This window comes from Puma concolor, chromosome A3 (genome assembly GCF_028749965.1).
Source record: "Puma concolor isolate L17-30 chromosome A3, mPumCon1.1.hap2, whole genome shotgun sequence".
Taxonomy (NCBI): domain Eukaryota; kingdom Metazoa; phylum Chordata; class Mammalia; order Carnivora; family Felidae; genus Puma; species Puma concolor.
In genome coordinates this window covers 4,906,318-4,924,419 of record NC_141669.1, presented here as the reverse complement: position 1 = coordinate 4,924,419, position 18,102 = coordinate 4,906,318, and the positions used below count along the sequence as shown (strand labels likewise).

Here is an 18,102-nt window from a genome sequence, read left to right as displayed (position 1 = left end):
GTGCGGGGCTGAGGGAAGCCGGGAGGTGACAGTTAGGATGGCCTGAAGGGGGCCTCATCCTGCTCTGACAACCTGCGGGCTTGCTGGGGATTCGGGAGCCTGGGCACTGCTGCTCTCCGCAGGACGGATACCCCAGGGGAAGGAGGACTTTCTCCTGCACAGTGACTGACCGGGCGCTCCTGCACTCCCTTCCTTGGTGCAGAGGCCGAGGGGAGTGGACAGGTCCCAGAGAGTGCACCACCCTCCTGCAGGAAGGACACGCTCCTCCCCAGGGAGCACAGCCTCCTCGAGGGGGCACACAGTCCTCCCCAGGGAGCACAGCTGCTTCCAGGGAGCACAGCCTCCTCCCTAGAGGTCACGCCCTCCTCTGGGGAGAACACACTCCTCCCCAGGGAGCACACCCTCATCCGGGGAGCACACCCTCCTCCCCAGGGAGCACAGCCTCCTCCCTAGAGGTCACACCCTCCTCTGGGGAGCACACCCTCCTCCAGGGAGCACATCCTCCTCCGGGAAGCACAGCCTCCTCCCTAGAGGTCACACCGTCCTCCCACCACACCTGTAAATAAGCTGCAAGGGAAACAGCAAGTGTGGACGACGCTTTCTACCTGCTGAATGTGAAAAACCAAAGCCACAGAGGGGCAAAACTGAGTGACCAAACCTCACCTTCCTCACAAAGAAGGCAGGTCAGAGGTGTCTGGTGGGATGGGGTTAACACGTACACTAGAGGTGGGAACACTAAGAGGCCAGCATGCCATCCACTCAACAAATTCAGATTCACCCCAGAGCAAAGTCTAGAAGCCAAAACCGTGCAAGAACAGATGAGCCCCGGGGGGACGTCTGCCAAAGGGAGTCCGCATGCTTCTAAGTGCGGCTCTGGGATCACGCGTGTGTGGGGTAAAGGCCTGTGAGAGAAGGGGGTGCACGTATATGACTCTGAGGACCCAAGCAGTGCAACTGCTCAGAGCTGGGGATGCCTGAGGGCTCATTCCAGTAGAGGGAGAGGCCGTCATCCCACCTCTTCAGGCCACGCGGTCTCCTCTGTCCATACCACTGGGGATGATTCCATCAAATGGCGATACCAACGGTTTGTTTGTTCCTTACCTCAGATAAGAAGGGGCCGGGAAGATGGGTGGGTGGATCCATCCGGGTACCTTGCCCAGGACCCCACCTGCCACAGACCTGGAAGGGTCTCCTGGATGCGAACACAGAGGTGGGCCTGGGGATGGAGAGTCAACTACACAAGACGGGGACAGAGAAAGCAGGCTCCGAGTGCCCGTTCTGGGTTGGAAGGTGCCAGGATCCAGGGCTGTATGACCTCGAGAGCAGCACGCGGATGAGTCCAGAGCGGCCCTCTAGCCCTGTGTGAAGTTCCCCAGAAAAGCAGGCGCCAGGAGTCAGCGTCGTCTTAGGGGCCGCTGGTGGATAAGCATCACGTCTGGGTGCAAGTGGCCAGTCTAAGCAGGCCTTTTCGTCTTTCTGGGCTGCAGTGGCCCCTCGTGAGATGGGAGAATTCTGCCCACTTCACAGGGTTTTATGACAGGCGTATGTGGTAAGTCACCAGCAGTTAACAAATGTTATTCCCTATCCTTTTCTATCCACCAGGTAGAGCTTCAGGGGGACCCTACAACAAAAACCACGCTGGCATGCCTGTGAGCGGCGTGGACAGAGAATCCGAGGGGTCTGGGTGACGCCTTGAGGCAATGCAGATCAGGAAGCATGTGGGCCACATCGACACAGAAAGGCCTTGCAGAGCTACGTGTCCACATGCCTGTCACCTTGGCAGCTGGAAGCCCCAGCCCTCTGGTCCATTCTCAGCCCTGGGCCCCAAGGCACCTCAGCCTGCAAGTGTGCCTTTTCCCATCTAGAGACCCCAGACTAGGAAGAGGCCCTCTACACCACGGAGCCCCCAGCCCACGGAGAAGAGGCCGGGAGTCTGTGCCCCTCAGAGGCCCAGGGTGCTCAGAGCACTTGGGACAGAGATAATCCACCGGGCTCGTGGCCCCCAAACGCCATACTGGCAGAGCAGGCCTGTGTTCAACCACTTCACATGGTTTCAGTCTCCCCTGTAGACTCTGGTTTGAATAGAGACCCTGAACTGCAGGACCCTTTGAAAACTACTTCCCAGGATTCACTCCTACCCTGGGGCGAGCCAGAGGTAGCTTCCTCTAACTCTGAAGACACTAACATTTCTCAGACTCGTCTCAGAGAAGGAGAGGCAGGATCCGAGCAAGAGTAGTTGTGACAGCGAAGAAGAGAACAGTCAGAGAAACACCTGAGCCATTTTAGAACTCAAGCTGCCTGCCGTTCCAGCAACAAACATTTTGTGTGAGCTCCACTATGTGGACAATGACACAAAACCAAATCCCTGCTCCTCTAGTGGAGGGTATAGGTAAGCAGACATCGTGACAACACAGTTGGACGAAAGGAACCAGAAAATAACAGGAGCTGGAAGCTTCCGACAGTTTGGAACCATTGAGCGTAGGAATAGAGGAAGTGGACAGAGAGAGTCAGGAATGGAGCTTTGAGGCTGGGTAAAAGGGAGGGACCCAACTGCATGGTGGCATTTCCACTCAAGAAGAGTCTCAACTACAGAGCGGGTCACTTGAACTAGCTATTGAAGGACACGTGAGTGTGGACAGAGCCATCACGGCAGGCATGCAAAAGTGGGGGTGTCATGGTGTGATGGGGCCAGACGGGGAGGGTTTTGCTGGGGTTTCCACTGCTTTCTAAAGCGTAACAGTGACATAGCCGGCGGGGCCTGGAGGGGCTCCCGACCGGAAATCGGCAGTGTAGACGTGGGGGGAGACGAGCAATGTGCTACCTGCCTGGAAAGTGGGTGCTCTGAGGGCAGCCTTGGGTTATCCACCTCCCACGCCCGGCCACGGCCACACAGGAGGCAGAAAGCGTGGGGTCCAGAGTAGTGGGACAGGAGGACAGGAAATTGCTTTTGACCTTCTTCCAGTCAGGCCAACTTTTCTGTGTGCCACCGTTTGCCATCGTTTGGCCACTGTAGGAAGAGCATCGACTACACAGACCACGAGTCTCATACCGCTCCGGGATGGGCTCCACCATTAACTCCCGGGGAACAGCATATACGGATGTGGCGAAGAGGCCTACGAGGTCAGAAACAGAGCCTGCATTTCAAGGCAGAGACGCCGGACTGTAGAGTCAGTTTCCCCATGAACCCTTTCCTCCTCAAGATCAATGTACCTCAGAACTTAAGTGTAACTCTTCCGTGATTATTTATTAAGAGGGCGTCCTCTGGTCTCACGCAATTTTCTCTCTTCGCTCTTTCCCACGTCCCCACGTCTGTCCCCCGGGACATCACAACTCTCTGGCTGTGGCCGTGGCGGTGGGTTGGGGTGACGTGAGGCCCCACACCGGGAAGAGTGGGCACCTGCCCCACTCTCGGTCGGTCAACACGCACCTGCTTCCCCTATTCACGCTGCAGAAACCAGCAGAACTGCTCTCAACATTTTAATTTTTAATACCTGGGGGTGAAAAAAAAATCTCCGCTGTCACGCCATCTCCGAGAGCTGCAGGTACCCCGTCTTTGAGGGAACAGAGCTATCTTCCCCCTTTCAAAGTCCCCTGGCTTACATTAAGCATTTGATGTGAATTAGAGTTGCTTGTTTTTCCTACAATTCTCTACGAACAGAAACCCCAAACAGCAGCAGCGAAAGCGGGTGAAAGGCCAGGGAAGGAGCAGGTGACGGAGACACAGCAAAGTCGCCCAGAGGCGCCGGGCAGAGGGGACTGGACTCCACTGGTGGAGACAGAGGAAGACTTCGCTTCCGCCAAGAGGGAGGCGATGTGCACAAAGCGGATTCTCTAATCCACCCAGACCTTCTCCCCCATCCTGGCGTTTCCCCTAGAAATGAAAAGGAGTCCAACACGCTGCAGTAAGCGGCTGGAGGTCTGTCAGTCCGCCCCTCCCGCGTCCCCCTCCCTCCCATCCTTCGCCATTTCAGGAAAAGGTCAAAAGCAATTTCCTGTCCTCCTGGTTGAAGTGACTTTCCTGAGGCTTTAACGATACACACTACTCGCACGTCAACACCAACGCAGACTCACTGCAGTTTAGGCCAGCGACCCTTTAGTGATTACTGATGATGAGTCCTGAGTAAATCCGGGGTTCCAGCCCCTCGGAAAGCCAGCGGCTGGTTCCAGCCCAAGTCAGAAGATGGAGACATAAATGTTGGCCGAGCTCATCTCCCCCTCTGTGAAACGGAGATGGTAACATTGAAGGTGCCGGTGCCCCAGGGACATCAGGAGACAAGCGAAATAAGGCCTGTGAAGCGTGGCCAGGAAGGAAGAACGCATCTCCTGCAGAAGGCCAGGGACAGCCAGCTAGTGCCCGGTACTAACCTAGACATCTGAAACATACACAGGCAGGCCACCCAGATGGTCCATTTATAACGCGGTTAAATTCAGAAGCAACTTCTTTGGTTTCTTATAGTTGGAAGAAAACAGTTCTTTTTTTCTTTTCTGGACTTTCACCCCCCCCCCCCCTTGAATGGGAAGAACCATCAAGTAGAATTCAATTAAGATGATCTGAAAATAAACCCCTACACCCTCATTTTCCCTTTCCGAAGGGTCAGATGCTGGGTCTGAGTTAGGCCTGATGGAAAGAGAGGTCCCTATAATCACTACCAGCAGATCATCTGGCCCCCAAATAGTGCTGGAGACAATCTGCAGAAATTTAAACGTGATGTCAACATCCCCTCTAACACCACACCAGCGAAAGGTGACGCAAATAGCTGAATATTCAACCTGTGCACGATCACTAGGTCAGCACTCTTGTAACCTCAAGCACAGAACTGTACAATTCAATTTAAAATGAGGAACAGTAGGGGCGCCTGGGGGGCTCGGTCAATTAAGCATCTGACTCTTGATTTCCGCTCAGGTCCTGATCTCGCAGTTAGTGAGTTCGAGCCCCGCATCGGGCTCTGAGTTGGCAGTATGGACCCTCCCTCTCCCTCTCGCTCTGCCCCTCCTGCACTCCTGCTCGCGCGCTCTCTCTCTCAAAATAAATAAATAAACTTAAAAAAAAAAAACTAAAAAATGAGGTAAGGTGAAGCTTTTCCCTTCTGGAAAGGCGAGCACGTGCCGTGATCAGGTCTTCTAAATTGCATCATCACTAGCTTCTAAAATTCTGTTTGATCACTTTTGGATCACGAGCACCTGTGACGGCCATCTACCCGGGTGCCCAACTGATTTGAAGGAGGATTCCTTCAGCAACCGCGTGACAGACTCGGTCGCTGGCAAGGGTGGGGTCAGAGATTTGCCGGGGGCCGCTAAAACCGAAAGCGGAGGCCTCCTCCCGAAATTCCTTCCAATAGTGGCTTTCTCCGGAAGGACCAACCAGAGTACAGAATATGCACTGGCACTGGGCGATGGTGGTCATCTGCTCCACCGGGTACTCCCCGAGACACAGCTTGCACGACACCAGCGGATCGAGGGCCAGGTCCCACGTGGGCCGGTACCGCGCTGTGGTCATGGCAGAACAGTCTGAAACGAGAGAAGCACAGGGCGTCAGACCCCCACGTGGCCTCCAGCAGAACCGAGGCAGGAGTCACCTCTCTCGGCTCCACATGGGGCCCCAGGGAGTGGCCAAGGGGCGGTCGATGGGCCCAGGGATTTAGCTCATTTGGGTCCTCGGAGCTTTAACCAGGGGTCCCTGGGTCCCTTGGGTCTGTGGGTGACCCCTCCCCCGCGCAGAGGGTAACGATCGTGTCTACCCTCCAAATGGCAAACCCCCTTGCCGCCTTCCCTCCATCCTTCTGATGGGCACTAAGACACGCCCCCACCCCCACCAACCGAGCACCTCGTCTAGGAGGGCAAATCCTCAGCAAGCGTGGAGAAGAAGCTTCCATTAAAATAGTCTGATCAGACGGGACTGTTCTAGGGTTTCTGTTGCAGGAACATCTCAGGGAAGGCGGTGGAGGGGCGCCTGGGTGGCTCAGTGGGTTGGGTGTCCGACCTTGGCTCAGGTCAAGATCTCGTGTTCACGAGTTCAAGCCCCGCAACGGGCTGTGTGCTGACAGCTCAGCGCCTAGAGCCTGCTTCGGATTCTATGTCTCCCTCTCTCTCTGCCCCTCCCTTCCTCTCTCTCTCTCTCTCTCAAAAACAAACATTAAAAAAATAAATAATAAATTAAAGAAAGAAAGTGGTGGGTGTGGCCCCTCCAAATGGAATCCACCTTTCCACACCACAACACCCAGGTGTTACCCGCCCCCCCCCCCCCCCCCCAAATAGCCCCAACACCACTGCCTCCTTCAGCACTGGCAGATTTTCTCAAACGTAAGCTTCGGGGAGGCAAGGGCCTTTGGCAGACTTGTTCATTTACACGGCTCAAGTGCATCCAATGGTGCCTGGTGTGAACCCCAGGCACCCCAGGAACTTCCCCATCCTCCGGGGATGTTCTCTGGTCACTTTCCAACCTGCCCACAGTCTGCTTCCTGATAGCATGTGTTTTCTCTTTGTATTTATCACACTGATTCCCACTGCTTGCTGCTTGGGGAAGACAGGGAAGGCGCGTGCCTCTAGCCTCTGGCTCATCGCCTGACCCACAGAGACCTCTCAACAACTGCCTGTTGAGTGAATGAACAGATCCTTGTATCTCGGGCTACATCTTCTCAGTCTGAACCCCTGGCACCCGATCTAAGCCCGGCAGTCAGTGTGCACCCGCAGTAGGTAAGCATGCCCGTGCTCCCCAAACTCAGAACCAAGTACGATTCAGTTAAAATTTCAGGCGCAGTCCCCAGCCATCTGAACTCTGAGAGAGAGCTCCTGCTATCCAGCTTTCAGGATCCAAACTGATTTAGACAACCTGGCATCCTTCTCTGCCCAACCTCACCTTTGAACTGAGGGACTAAATGATGCAGACAGCAAGAGACACCTGCGTTCCCTGCTAGTTTGTGAAGCCGCGAAGGGAGGATCTGTCTTGTCCTGCCTCACACTTACAGCAGAGGGATGGATATAGAATGACAAAGACCTAACCCATGAAGGAACAACAAAAATAAATCAGAACACCAACCAACGACCGGAACATACACAAAATGATTCTAGCATCTTGGAAAGATTCAAAGATGCAGGAGACACAATTCCCCGCCTTGGGGCGTCTTCAGATTCGGTTCAGGAACCCGCTTGGCCAAAGAGCAAGCTAACCGATACTATAAGGCAGTATATGGTTTATGTGTGAAATCGGTGCTCAAGGCACTTGGTAAAGATGAGAGTAAGTCTGGGTAGAAGACTCCTCAGCAAACTGGAAGAGCTTCATGAGGAAGACGAAGCTTGAGTATGGAAGGGAGGCTACATTTCACATGGGGAACAGGGAGTGGCTATCAAAGCAGGAGGGAACAGGTTTCACCAGGCGGACCGAGCGTGGCAGGACCACAGCAGAAGCAACAGGAAACTCTGTGCTCTGAGGGCAAACTGAGTGTCCAGAACAATTACAGTGCGGTTGCCTGACCGTTGTCAGCCACGGTGTGCTTCCGTGGGTGAGGGGGTGGAGAAGCGCCATCTCCCGGGGTCTCTGTGAGGTCGAGAGAGGTCATGTGCAGGACCTGGCACATGTAGGAAATGCTCAGTAGAGACCCCCGCTCCTCTTCCCCTGCAAAGTCTCATTTAGCCAGCTACTCCCAGGGACGAGGAGTTGTCACGATTGCTTTCTACAATCTACTCATATTCCCTTCTCAAGTTTCACCAGTCATCGCTGTGGATCCTACACTGGGTGTCCAGGGCGGGGGAGAAGGTAACTGCAGAATCTTGAACTCAGACGGATTAGACACAAAGAACAAAGGAACACAAGTGATGAAAAATAACGGAGAAGCAGGGGGAGACCCTAACCTTTAAGAGCCCAAGCAAAGGAGGGTAGTTACTGGAGGCCGACAGGAATCTGCACAGAGACAAAGAGGAGAGATCAGCAGTCAGGGCAGGAAAGGGACGGCACCCAGGACCCCTCCCCGGAAAGCTAATCACTGGGAGCAACTTAGTCTAAAGTAAGTGTATTTTCTGTCGTTTGAAAAGAACTCTTTGACACAAACGCAAGGAACTTTTGGATTGGTCGGAGTCTCATAATTTGACCTACAAGCCAACGGGCCAACACTTAGGTGGCTTGGGGTCAGTGAGCTATCTCGGGGCACACATAACCCCCCCACACCCCGTGGGATATGTGTGACATTCTTCAGGCACTTCTGGGTGCCCAAGAGCAAAGGAAAGGACAGAAAACAAACGGTTAAACTGATAAGAGTTCACATCAGTTCACAAACATCTTAGTACAACTACAAAAAAGGGGCAATCTTACCAATAACCTAAAGTCCAGAAACTCCCCCGTGTCTTAATGCTAATGCTTTGCTAGAGGCAAAAACCACCTTAGCCTGACCATAGCTAGGCCTCTGCTATCCCGGGAGTCTACTTTAGCATATGGAAATCCCTTAAGAAATGTCTTCCTGACTGTACCTCCCCTGACTCCATAGTGTATAACCCATCACGCCTCACAACCCCAGTGCCGCTCTTCCTGCCCACGGGTCCTGTTCCTGTGCTTTACTAAAATCACCTTTTTTGCACCAAACACATCTTCAAGAATTCTTTCTTGGTCGTCAGCTCCGAACCCGTCCCCCTCCCCATACCTCATCATCATTATTATTTTAAATGTCCACGAGCCTTTTCTGAATCCTGGGCTCGTGAACCAAGATGTTTTTTCTCTCTCTATCCCTCCACATCTTCTTTTGTTTTATTCCTCAATGATTTTTTTTTTCAAGTAACATTGCTTAAAGCTCACTGTACAGAGCGACGATTCCATTTTGACTATGGAGGTCCGCTAGCCCTAAAAGGGATCACAAACCTGTACCAGAGGCGTCGCAGCTGTGGGTGGCGGCTGCTGACTGGTGCGTCCCTCCCGGACAGCTGGGGGTAGGTGGCTGGGAGCTCTGTTGCAAAGGCCCAGTCTCGGATTCTGGAGGGCTCTGTAGCAGTGGTCTGAGGGTAAAGAGGTCCCACGTTGGAAGGGAGAAGGGTTCTGCCGCTTGGGTCACTGACTTTGGACAGACTAGGAAACTGTAGTTGTTTTCACTGCATAAAATTACACACCGTACCCTCCCGCATCCACTTGCTGGGAAGGGTGAGAAGAAATAGATTTAGGACTCCTGGGACACTTTACCTGTCCGGGAAGTGGGAGTCACTGTCCTGTGTCAGGTTTAAAGCCCTGGGCATTAACCCATATGGACTAAAGGGACAGACAAGGCGCGAGCATAGAAACTGTATGATCAACTTAGTCTTTCAGGAAGTGCCAGGGACGGCGGTAACCTTCAGAAGCAGCACACGAAAGCCAAAGGCCCCTGCTTTACTGTCCGCTGTTCAGTGTGGCCCCCGATCAGACGGCACCCCAGAATGCGCCACACGACAGCTGACATCTAACCCTTCAACACAGGGTCCTCGCAGCCCCCACCCCGAGTCCTGGGCAGACCAGGGGTCACATGAACGCTCGCCTGCCCCACCCACTGTGTACCACCTTCACCCTGGACCACTGGTCACCTCCTGGCCTGGTCGCTCCCAGACTCTCCCCGCTCTTCCTGGCTGCTGGGCTTGGCTCTGTTTCCTGTTTACGGCCTCTCCAAAGATGTGATCCTTAGCACAAACTGCAGGCTTGACCTCTCACTTCCTTTCCTCCTAGACCATGATTTCCACTTGACTTCTGGACACAGTGGCTTCCCACTGCCCTGCACGCCCAGCAGCCCGGCCCCTCATTTCCCTCCCTGGGCGCTACTCTTAAAGCGGGTCAGATGCCAATTTCCTGGTCCCTCGTCAGTCGGTGTTCTTTCTCCTCTAGACTGGATACTCTCTGAGATGCCCCAAATCAGGATTCAAACGGGGGACAACGGGGCATAACAAAAGATATTTTTGAAGCCCGTCATGGACCTTCCCGACACACAGGATGGGCTGAATATGATTTTACAAACACTGAACAGCTGCAAACTTGAAATAGGAATTTGCTAAGAAAATCACAATGCACAATAAAAGAAAAGAAAAACAATCTTTGTTTTCCTAATGTGAAGGTCAAGTCCTATGAAGCCAACTATTTTAAGCACATCTGGTCAATGACAAGCATTGCTCAATGTAAGTAATTCAGAATGTTTATCAGGCAAGTTACTTGTTAAGCGCTGTGGGGGTCGCACAGAGCAGGCACTGTGGCGCAGGAGGTGTGGACACAGGAGCAGAAAGGGCCGAAAAGGAAGGCAGTCGCATGTGAACATGAGCTCTGGTTGCCGTCCAGAGACGTCCCCCCGCTGGGCTGGGGGCTGCGCACTTGTGCGAGTCCCTACGCTCCCCGCCTTCACCCCTTCCAGGAGAGCAAAGGAAGGAGGGGTAACTGACTGTCAGCCGGTCACTGCCCACCCTTCCCTCTCCCGAAGACCACCCACAAGCCCCCGCTGGCCGAAGCGCTGTCTCCCCCCGCATCCTGCCTCCCCCCTGCATTCCCCCTTCTTCACCAGGGGTCTGAACCCTCCCAGCCCTTCATGCCCACCATCAGCCCCTGGCGTTGTGAGGTCCCCCTCGGTCCTCTGAACCCATCAGCTGCTGACCTGTCTGAGTCTCTGCTGCACGTGGTCATCGGCCCTGAACACGCGTTCCCCACAACACCAGCATCGGCACCGCCGGAGGACTTGCTGGTAACCCAGACCTTCAAAATCAGAAACTCTGGGGGAGGGCGGGGAGGAGGGGCAGACAGAGCAATGTGCATCTCCACGGGCCTTTCCGGGGATTCTCCTCTACAGGGAGGGTTGAGAGCCACTGGTCTATGCCATTCTGCCTCCGGCACCCCCCACCCAGGTCGCGGGCTCCAAAACCCATGTGGGCTTAAGCCCGACAGACACATCATCCCTCCAAACATCGCAACCGAGCACTGTGTCTGCCAGGCACTGGCGAGACTCGGTATGTTGATCTTCATTTCTTCTTTTTAGGACATTCTCTGGGGGAGTGTGGCTTTCCAAGTCTGCCATATGTATTAGCTTCTCTCTCCAACTTGCTAATATATTATCCAAGGCTAAGTGTCATTCTCTCTCCTTAACAGTGCTAGTCACAGGCACACGCTCATATTCTATATGCGCATACATATGTACATGTAGACATGTATGTACGTATAGACACATCTTGGTTGCTTAACGTGCATCAGGCATCATGGTCATCACTTCCATGCATCATTTCATTTCTCCACACGGTGCCTTTGGGACTTTAACAGTCTGGGGTTATTCCAATTTTACAAACGAGGAAACCAAGGCACAGAGATAGTGTGACCTGGTCAAGCACACACACCCACTGACTCGCAGTCTGCAAGGTGCTGACGCACAGGCATGTGACCGCCCTGCTAGACCTCCTTTGTGTCTCCTTCTGGATCACGGGAGAATGGGGCCTCGGTGAATGAAATATGCCAGTTTATTTAAGTGGGCACATCCAGACAATAAACTATTATTCGGAGCTGAAAAAATGGGAGCTATGAAGCCACGAAAAGATGTGGGGGAACCGTAAGTGCACGTTCCTAAGAAGCAGATCCGAAAAGGCTACATACCGTGTGCCTCGAACGACGTGACATTCTGGAAAACGTAAAATTATGGAGACTGTAAAAGAGATCAGTGATTGCCCATGAGGGGAGTGGAGAAGGGGTAAACAGAATGAACAGGCAAAGCCATAGAACATTTTTTAGGACAGTGAAGCTATTCAGAACGGAATTGCAATGGTGAATATGCGTCATTCTACATTTGTCAAAACTCACAGGAAGTATAAACAGCAAGAGGGAGCCCTAAGATGGGTGCTCTGAACTGTGTTCCTGCTCCCCAAATCCCTCAGGGGTAGCCCTAACCTTTAATGTGACCGTTTGCCTTTAGGAGGTAATGAAGGTTACATGAGGTCATAAAGACTGGGGCTTTCTGGGTGGCTCAGTCGGTTCAGCGTCCGACTCTTGGTTTCGGCTCAGGTTGTGATCTCACGATTCCTGAGATCAAGCCCCGTGTGGGGCGCTGTGCTGACAGTGTGGAGCCTCCTTGGGATTCTCTCTCTCTCTCTCTCTCTCTCTCTCTCTTCCCTTCCCCTGCTCATGCTCTCTCTCTCTCTCTCAAAATAAATAAACTTAAGAAAAAAAAAGAGTGGGCTTTGATCCAGTAGGACCGTGGCCTTATAAGAGAGGACAATGTGGGTACCTCCCTCTCCCTCCCCCACCGTCTCTCATCCACTATGAGGACCCAGTGAGAAGGCAGGTGTCTTAAGCCGGAAAGAGGACTCTCACCAGAACCTGAGCATGCTGGCACCTGATCTCAGACTTCCCACCTCCAGAACCATGAGAAATAAAGTCCTGTTGTTTAAGCCACCCGGTCTGTGGTGTTTTGTTCCGGCAGCCTGAGCTGACACAGTAAACCATGAACTTTGGGTGATTATGATGTGTCACTGCAGGTTCATCCATGTAACAGGTGCCCCTCCGGTGCATGATGTCAATAGTGAAGGAGGCTGTGCCTGTGTGGGGACGGGGAGGATACGGGAACTCTGTACTTGGCCCTCAATTTTGCTATGAACCTAAACCTCTAAGAAACAAAAGGGTTTTTTTGTTTGTTTGTTTTTTAAGGCTACATACTGTATGGTTCTAATCATAGAACATTCTGGAATTGGCAGACTGTAGAATCAGTAGACAGATGAGCAGTTACCAGGAGATGGGGAGGGAGGAGGGAGAAGAGGGCTGAGCAGGTGAGGCGCAGGGGGTGTGTGAGGGCATGGAAAGTACTTTTGTAGAATACTGTAAGGACAGATGCGTGCCGCTATGCATTTATCAAAACCCATGAAACAAAACTTCACAGCACAGGGAGTGAACCTGGATGCATGCACGTTTTTAAAACAATACTCTAGGAAGAAGGGCATCCTGGCACAGAATGCAGGCTGGGAGGAGAAACTCGAACTCTACTACAAGGGTACCAAATGACCTCACCGCAGGGGTGGGGAAAAGCCCTGACCTGAGTAAGTCTGGAAATGAGTGGAACCTGTAAGACCGCAGGCAAACTTATGGAACTGTCCATAAGCCCCGGACCCTAGCAGACAAAGCTGTCTCCGCTCGAGTGTGGGTTAACAATTCTGAAACTACTATGCATCCGTGTACTAGAACAAACAAGCAAGCGGACTGTGGAAGGTGGGAGTCAGGCTTCTCGCTGTCAGAGTGGAAGGTCCCAGACAAGCGAGGGGAGGTGGCTGGAATGATGCACGAGGTCCTGGCTTAGAGCTGGAGACATCGGCACAAACTCAACAATTAGCTCAATATAGGTGCAGCCCACTACACTCGGCACGGCTTACAGACACACGCCTCTTTGAGGGACGACACACGCATCTTTGAGGGACAACACACGCACGGCCGTTCCCCTGCTCTGCCTGCCGGCTGGCGCACACAGGCGAGGGTGCCCCGGCTCGCCACAAAGCACACCAAGTGCCCAGAGCCTGCTTTCTGAGGCCACGCTGCGACAAAGGAATGAGGGCTCAAGGGCGGCTTGAAGGGCTTGCACAGGAAACGTTCCGGATGATCCTGGAACACTTGGTAGTGCCACAAAGCAAGGAAGTACTCGAAATAAACAGCCACACTGCTGGGGATGTGTCACGGCAACACAATGGGCTCCCAATGGCTGAAGCCGGGACAGTCTGAGGGACAAAGTCATAGGGACCATAATCAAAAATATAAAATAAGTGTCCATAAGCTCACACCGATATACATAAATGATGGAATCAGTAAGTAAATGAAATGTGTCCATAAGCTCACAATGATATACGTAAATGATGGAACTGATAAATAAATGGTGGAGAAAAGGCATATTCCATAGCTGCTCCCCGCCCCCAGGAGTTGGGGCACAGCTCCCGACTCTACGTGTGGCCGCACGGGGCGACATCACGCAAAGGGACAGGGTGGATGCGGGGAAAGAGTAACTGCACACGGAGAAACCTGGCACACGCCTGGGCCAGGTGATCAAGGCAAGCATCAGCCGCGGGGAGTCACGACGATCGCACGGACCCTTGATGTGACAGGACAGAAACAGCACTTGTGCCTCTGTGGTTTTCTCCCCACAACCCACAACCCCAGCCTAATCACCACGAGGAAAACACCAGACAAACCCCAGTCGAGAGACATCTACAAAATACCGACTGGTCTTCCCCCCCTAAACTGTCAAGGTCATCGAAACCAAGGTGAGTACCGGTTCATGAGCCATGGCAAGTGCAGCACACTCCTACCAGATGTCAATAATAAGGGAAGCTGGGTGTGGGCGCAGGCGAGCTCCTGGTACTTCCTGTATCTGGGTTGCTTTTCTAAACCGAAATCCAAATCTTGCTAACCTAAATCTAATCTAAATCTGTACATCCAAATCTAAACTGTGCTAAAATAAAATGCTTATGAACAAAACAACTTTGCCTTTCCACTTAAACCCAAATAAGACACAGGAATGCAGATTCTACTGGAAAGAAAACATTCCAAGCCATTGTTTTCCCAAATAGACTTATCAAGCGTGACACTAAAAGTCTGAGGAATACTGTCCTCAGTCTAGTCGGACAGCCTTGTTTATTTTTAACGATTAAACTCCGTGTGGTTTCTAACATGCTGACGAACCCAGTGACGCTCCAAGAAGGACGTCGAGTAGGACCGGACAGGACCACATACGCTCACTCACGTGCAACCACACGCCATGCAGGTTCTATAAGGGCGGAATAAACTTCCCCCGTAACAGGCTTCCCTGCCTTCAGAGTCTGCAGGGGCCTGAGGGGAGCAGATACGATCAACAACGGAGAAGGGACGGACCAGAGAGAGGGCCCTGGCCTGTCCGAGCTGTCGTCACGCAGAGGACCAGTTCTTAACAGATCCACTGGAGAAACAGCCATAGCCACGCGGAGGGCTTCGTTCCCCACGAGGACACACACCTGCACAGGTGAGGGAGAAGAAGAGGCCCATCATTTGCAGCTTCCTAAACGCACAGTACCCCAAGGTCGACGGGACTCTGAAGAAGGCCCACGTCACGGGAGCCGTTTCCTCCCATGGAGCAGGCCTCGCCCCGCCCCCATCACGTCACCCAGAGTCTGTGCACCTGCCCTGCCAGAAGAAAATGCCACGACTGACGCAGAGACCGCTGGCGGAAAACTTCCTGTAGCAAGGCCCCCAGGAAACCCACACAGATGTGACAAAAATCCTGCTGAAAATGCCCCCAGAGGAATTTCCGGTGGCGGCCAGGACTACATATGACCTTGAGGTATGTCCTTGAGACTCTTCCTCCCCAGGCTGAGCAGCTCTGCGGACCTGCTCCCTGAAGCTGCCTCCCTGGTGGGCCGCGTGGCTTGGGAAACGATGGGCATTCACGGCAGAGAACTCACGGTCTCGTTTCTAAGGCGGATAAAATGCTCCTTATTTTATGCAATCAAATATGCAAAAAAAACGCAAGCTGCAAATGCCTTGGTGGCTTCCACATCACAGCTGACTTCCCACAGACGGCCCCAGACAAGCCTGCCTCTCTGACCTCCGTCCAGGAATGAAGTGCAGAGGAGACACAAAGCACCTATTGTTTCTACTTCAATTTGCCCGCAAAAACATTACACTTTGGCTACGACAAGTGACACTTTAGAAGTCATACGTAAAACAACCATTACATTCCAAGGCCGAAGGGGGTCTTTGGATTGCTTGTCCTCTTAGAGATGATTTCCTTACTCTATGCCATTTAGGGATTTGCTAAGAGGCCACACACCGGCCCCAACACCACCTCCTGCAACCTGATAATGACCTACCCTTAATGTATTCTGGCCGACCTGCCAGTGACATAGTCACGATCTCCTACTTTGTTTCAGATAAGGGCACGGGAAAATGATCACCTGGATATACTGACGTCTACGACAAAGGCTGAGCAGCCGTGGGCCGTCCCGGCTCCCTGCCCCGAACCACAGGACACGGGTGGGCTGCGGGAGGCTGGTTTCCGCGGTGGCAGGGAGGTCAGTCCTGGCCGGCGGCAGGACGGTTTGGGGGGCACGGCTCCGGCCAGCTCGTGAGATTGGCAGGCCAGGCACCAAGTGGGATTCCTGCTGCCAGGACAAGTCTGGGGAATTCCCGGGTGTGGGGTCTTGTCGATCCTGTGAGTTCGGGGCACGTGATGGAGGGAGGAGCATGTGGTGGGGGTAGAAACAGGCCTCTGGGAAGAGTCAGGAAACCGGGGACGTCATCGTCTCTGCTCTGCTGCTCACCGACCACGCAAACCCTCGTGGTGCATCGCCATCCTCCGTGGACCGACGGCCTCGCCTCCACTGTGGCTGGGAGGGCCGGCCTCCAGGATCCTCCCTGCTCCTCGGACCCACCTGAGCAGGTGCAACTCTGCTCCTGTGACAGGCCTCCTGCTCCGGCTGCTGCCATGGCAACAGAATGTCTTTCCGGAGGTGAGAAATGGGTCCCGACGTGAGAGCGGTGGAGGACAAACATGCCTCCCTGAGAAAACCCTGCTACCACAGCCCCCAATTCAGAGCACACGATGTGCCCGCGCCCAGGGGCCCCGTTCTGTCCATTAGAGCATGTACGGCAGGTCCTGTTTTACGAAGCAGCTCTACCTCCCCAGGTCCTGTCCCTCCTGGTCCTGATTTACACTCCCTAATCCATTCACACAGTAACTTAGCCACCGTCTACAGGTTCCCACAACGTTCTAAGCACTGTTCTAGACTCGGGATTACAAGCAACAGAGGCGCCACGCACAGAGCACCCACTGATAACCCAAACCCTCTTTCTCTGGCTAATGCACCTGCCTTGGAAGATCCCATCCAGAAAGAAAAAGATCAAGTACAAGGTATAAAATGACAAGGGATCTGTTCAGAGAGACTTTAGGGAAATCGAGGGGAATCACCTGCTTACCAATATTAGGCTGTGGTTTTAACTTAATTGATCTACTTCAACGAGAAAATTAAGTAAAATCTGTGACTTGCAATTACGTGGAGCGCATTTCTTTCTTTTTTCTTTTTTTAAATTTTTTTTTTTATTTTTGAGAGAGAGAGAGAGAGAGAGCGAATTGGGGAGAGGCAGAGATAGAGGGAGACGCAGAATCCGAAGCAGGCTCCAGGTTCTGAGCTGTCAGCACAGAACCCAATGCGGGGCTTGAACCTACAAACCGTTGAGATCATGACCTGAGCCCAAGTCAGACGCTTAGCCGACGGAGCCACCCGGGCACCCCGGAGCACATTTCTCACTGCACAGATATTCAAGAATATTTCAAGATATTTCAAAAATATTTCAAAAGTTCAAGAATATTTGGATTTTGTCTTTGCTTTCTGTCCAGAAGCTGGACGGGGAAGGTAAGAGGGCACAGGGTCCCTGAAAACACAGCAGGAGGCTGAGGGGCTGCGGGAGAGGGAGGCAGGAGCTGCGGGCGGTTCCAGAGACAGAGAACTGGCAGGAAGACACTGGGGCCCACTGATGGGTCTCAAATCACCAGGAGGCATCGGTGGCCCCCGCCCCAGGTCCTGGTAGGCACACACGCAGCCCAGGACCAAGGCTCATGCCAGAGGAATCACGCAGGCCCTGCACGACGGGGAAAGGTGTACACGCTTAACAAATGGAGTCATTCCCGCCCAGCTCAGCAAACTGAGATCTGATTCCAGTTTCAGCCTCTCCCAGGAACGTGACCTTTCAAAAGTCCTTCCGAAATGTCCCGATCAGCCCCGGGGAGGCCATCCGCGGGATCCAAACCCTGCTGTTCTTTCCCCCTGAAAAGAACATGACCTGGCCTGAAACAAGCCTTCCTTTTCTTCCCCCGGTAGCTCCTTGACCCGCCGTCCTTCCCACGAACACCTGTCCCTGTGCGGCTGCTGGGACATCTCTCCGCTGGCTGCATGCCGTGCTGCCCGGTTCAGGGATCGCTCTTCACATTTACTTGGTTGGGTTTTGTTTTTCTAACGCTACGCACACAGTCGTCATTTTCTTTTTTTTTTTTTTTTTTTTTTTTTTTTTAAATTTTTTTTTTTTTTTTTCAACTTTTATTTATTTTTTTTTGGGACAGAGAGAGACAGAGCATGAACGGGGGAGGGGCAGAGAGAGAGGGAGACACAGAATCAGAAACAGGCTCC

General features: G+C 53.0%; 1 protein-coding gene across 9 annotated transcripts in view; it reads right to left on the bottom strand.

Moving 5' to 3' along the window:
- RNF144A (ring finger protein 144A) overlaps positions 1-18,102 on the bottom strand; it is a 367,507-nt gene that overhangs the window by 283,919 nt on the left and 65,486 nt on the right. For 3 of the 9 annotated variants that reach the window (XM_086699954.1, XM_086699955.1, XM_086699956.1), the window contains exons 2-3: positions 8,846-8,979; positions 5,363-5,508 (exon numbers count right to left, since the gene is read on the bottom strand). In XM_086699954.1, the coding sequence (XP_086556080.1) occupies positions 5,363-5,497 (135 nt within the window). In that variant the 5' untranslated portion in view covers positions 5,498-5,508; positions 8,846-8,979. Of the gene's footprint in view, positions 1-5,362; positions 5,509-7,848; positions 7,898-8,845; positions 8,980-10,583; positions 12,080-12,280; positions 13,329-18,102 lie in introns of those variants that run through there. The other 6 variants (XR_015248833.1, XR_015248834.1, XM_086699951.1 and 3 more) reach the window with 4 other exon arrangements.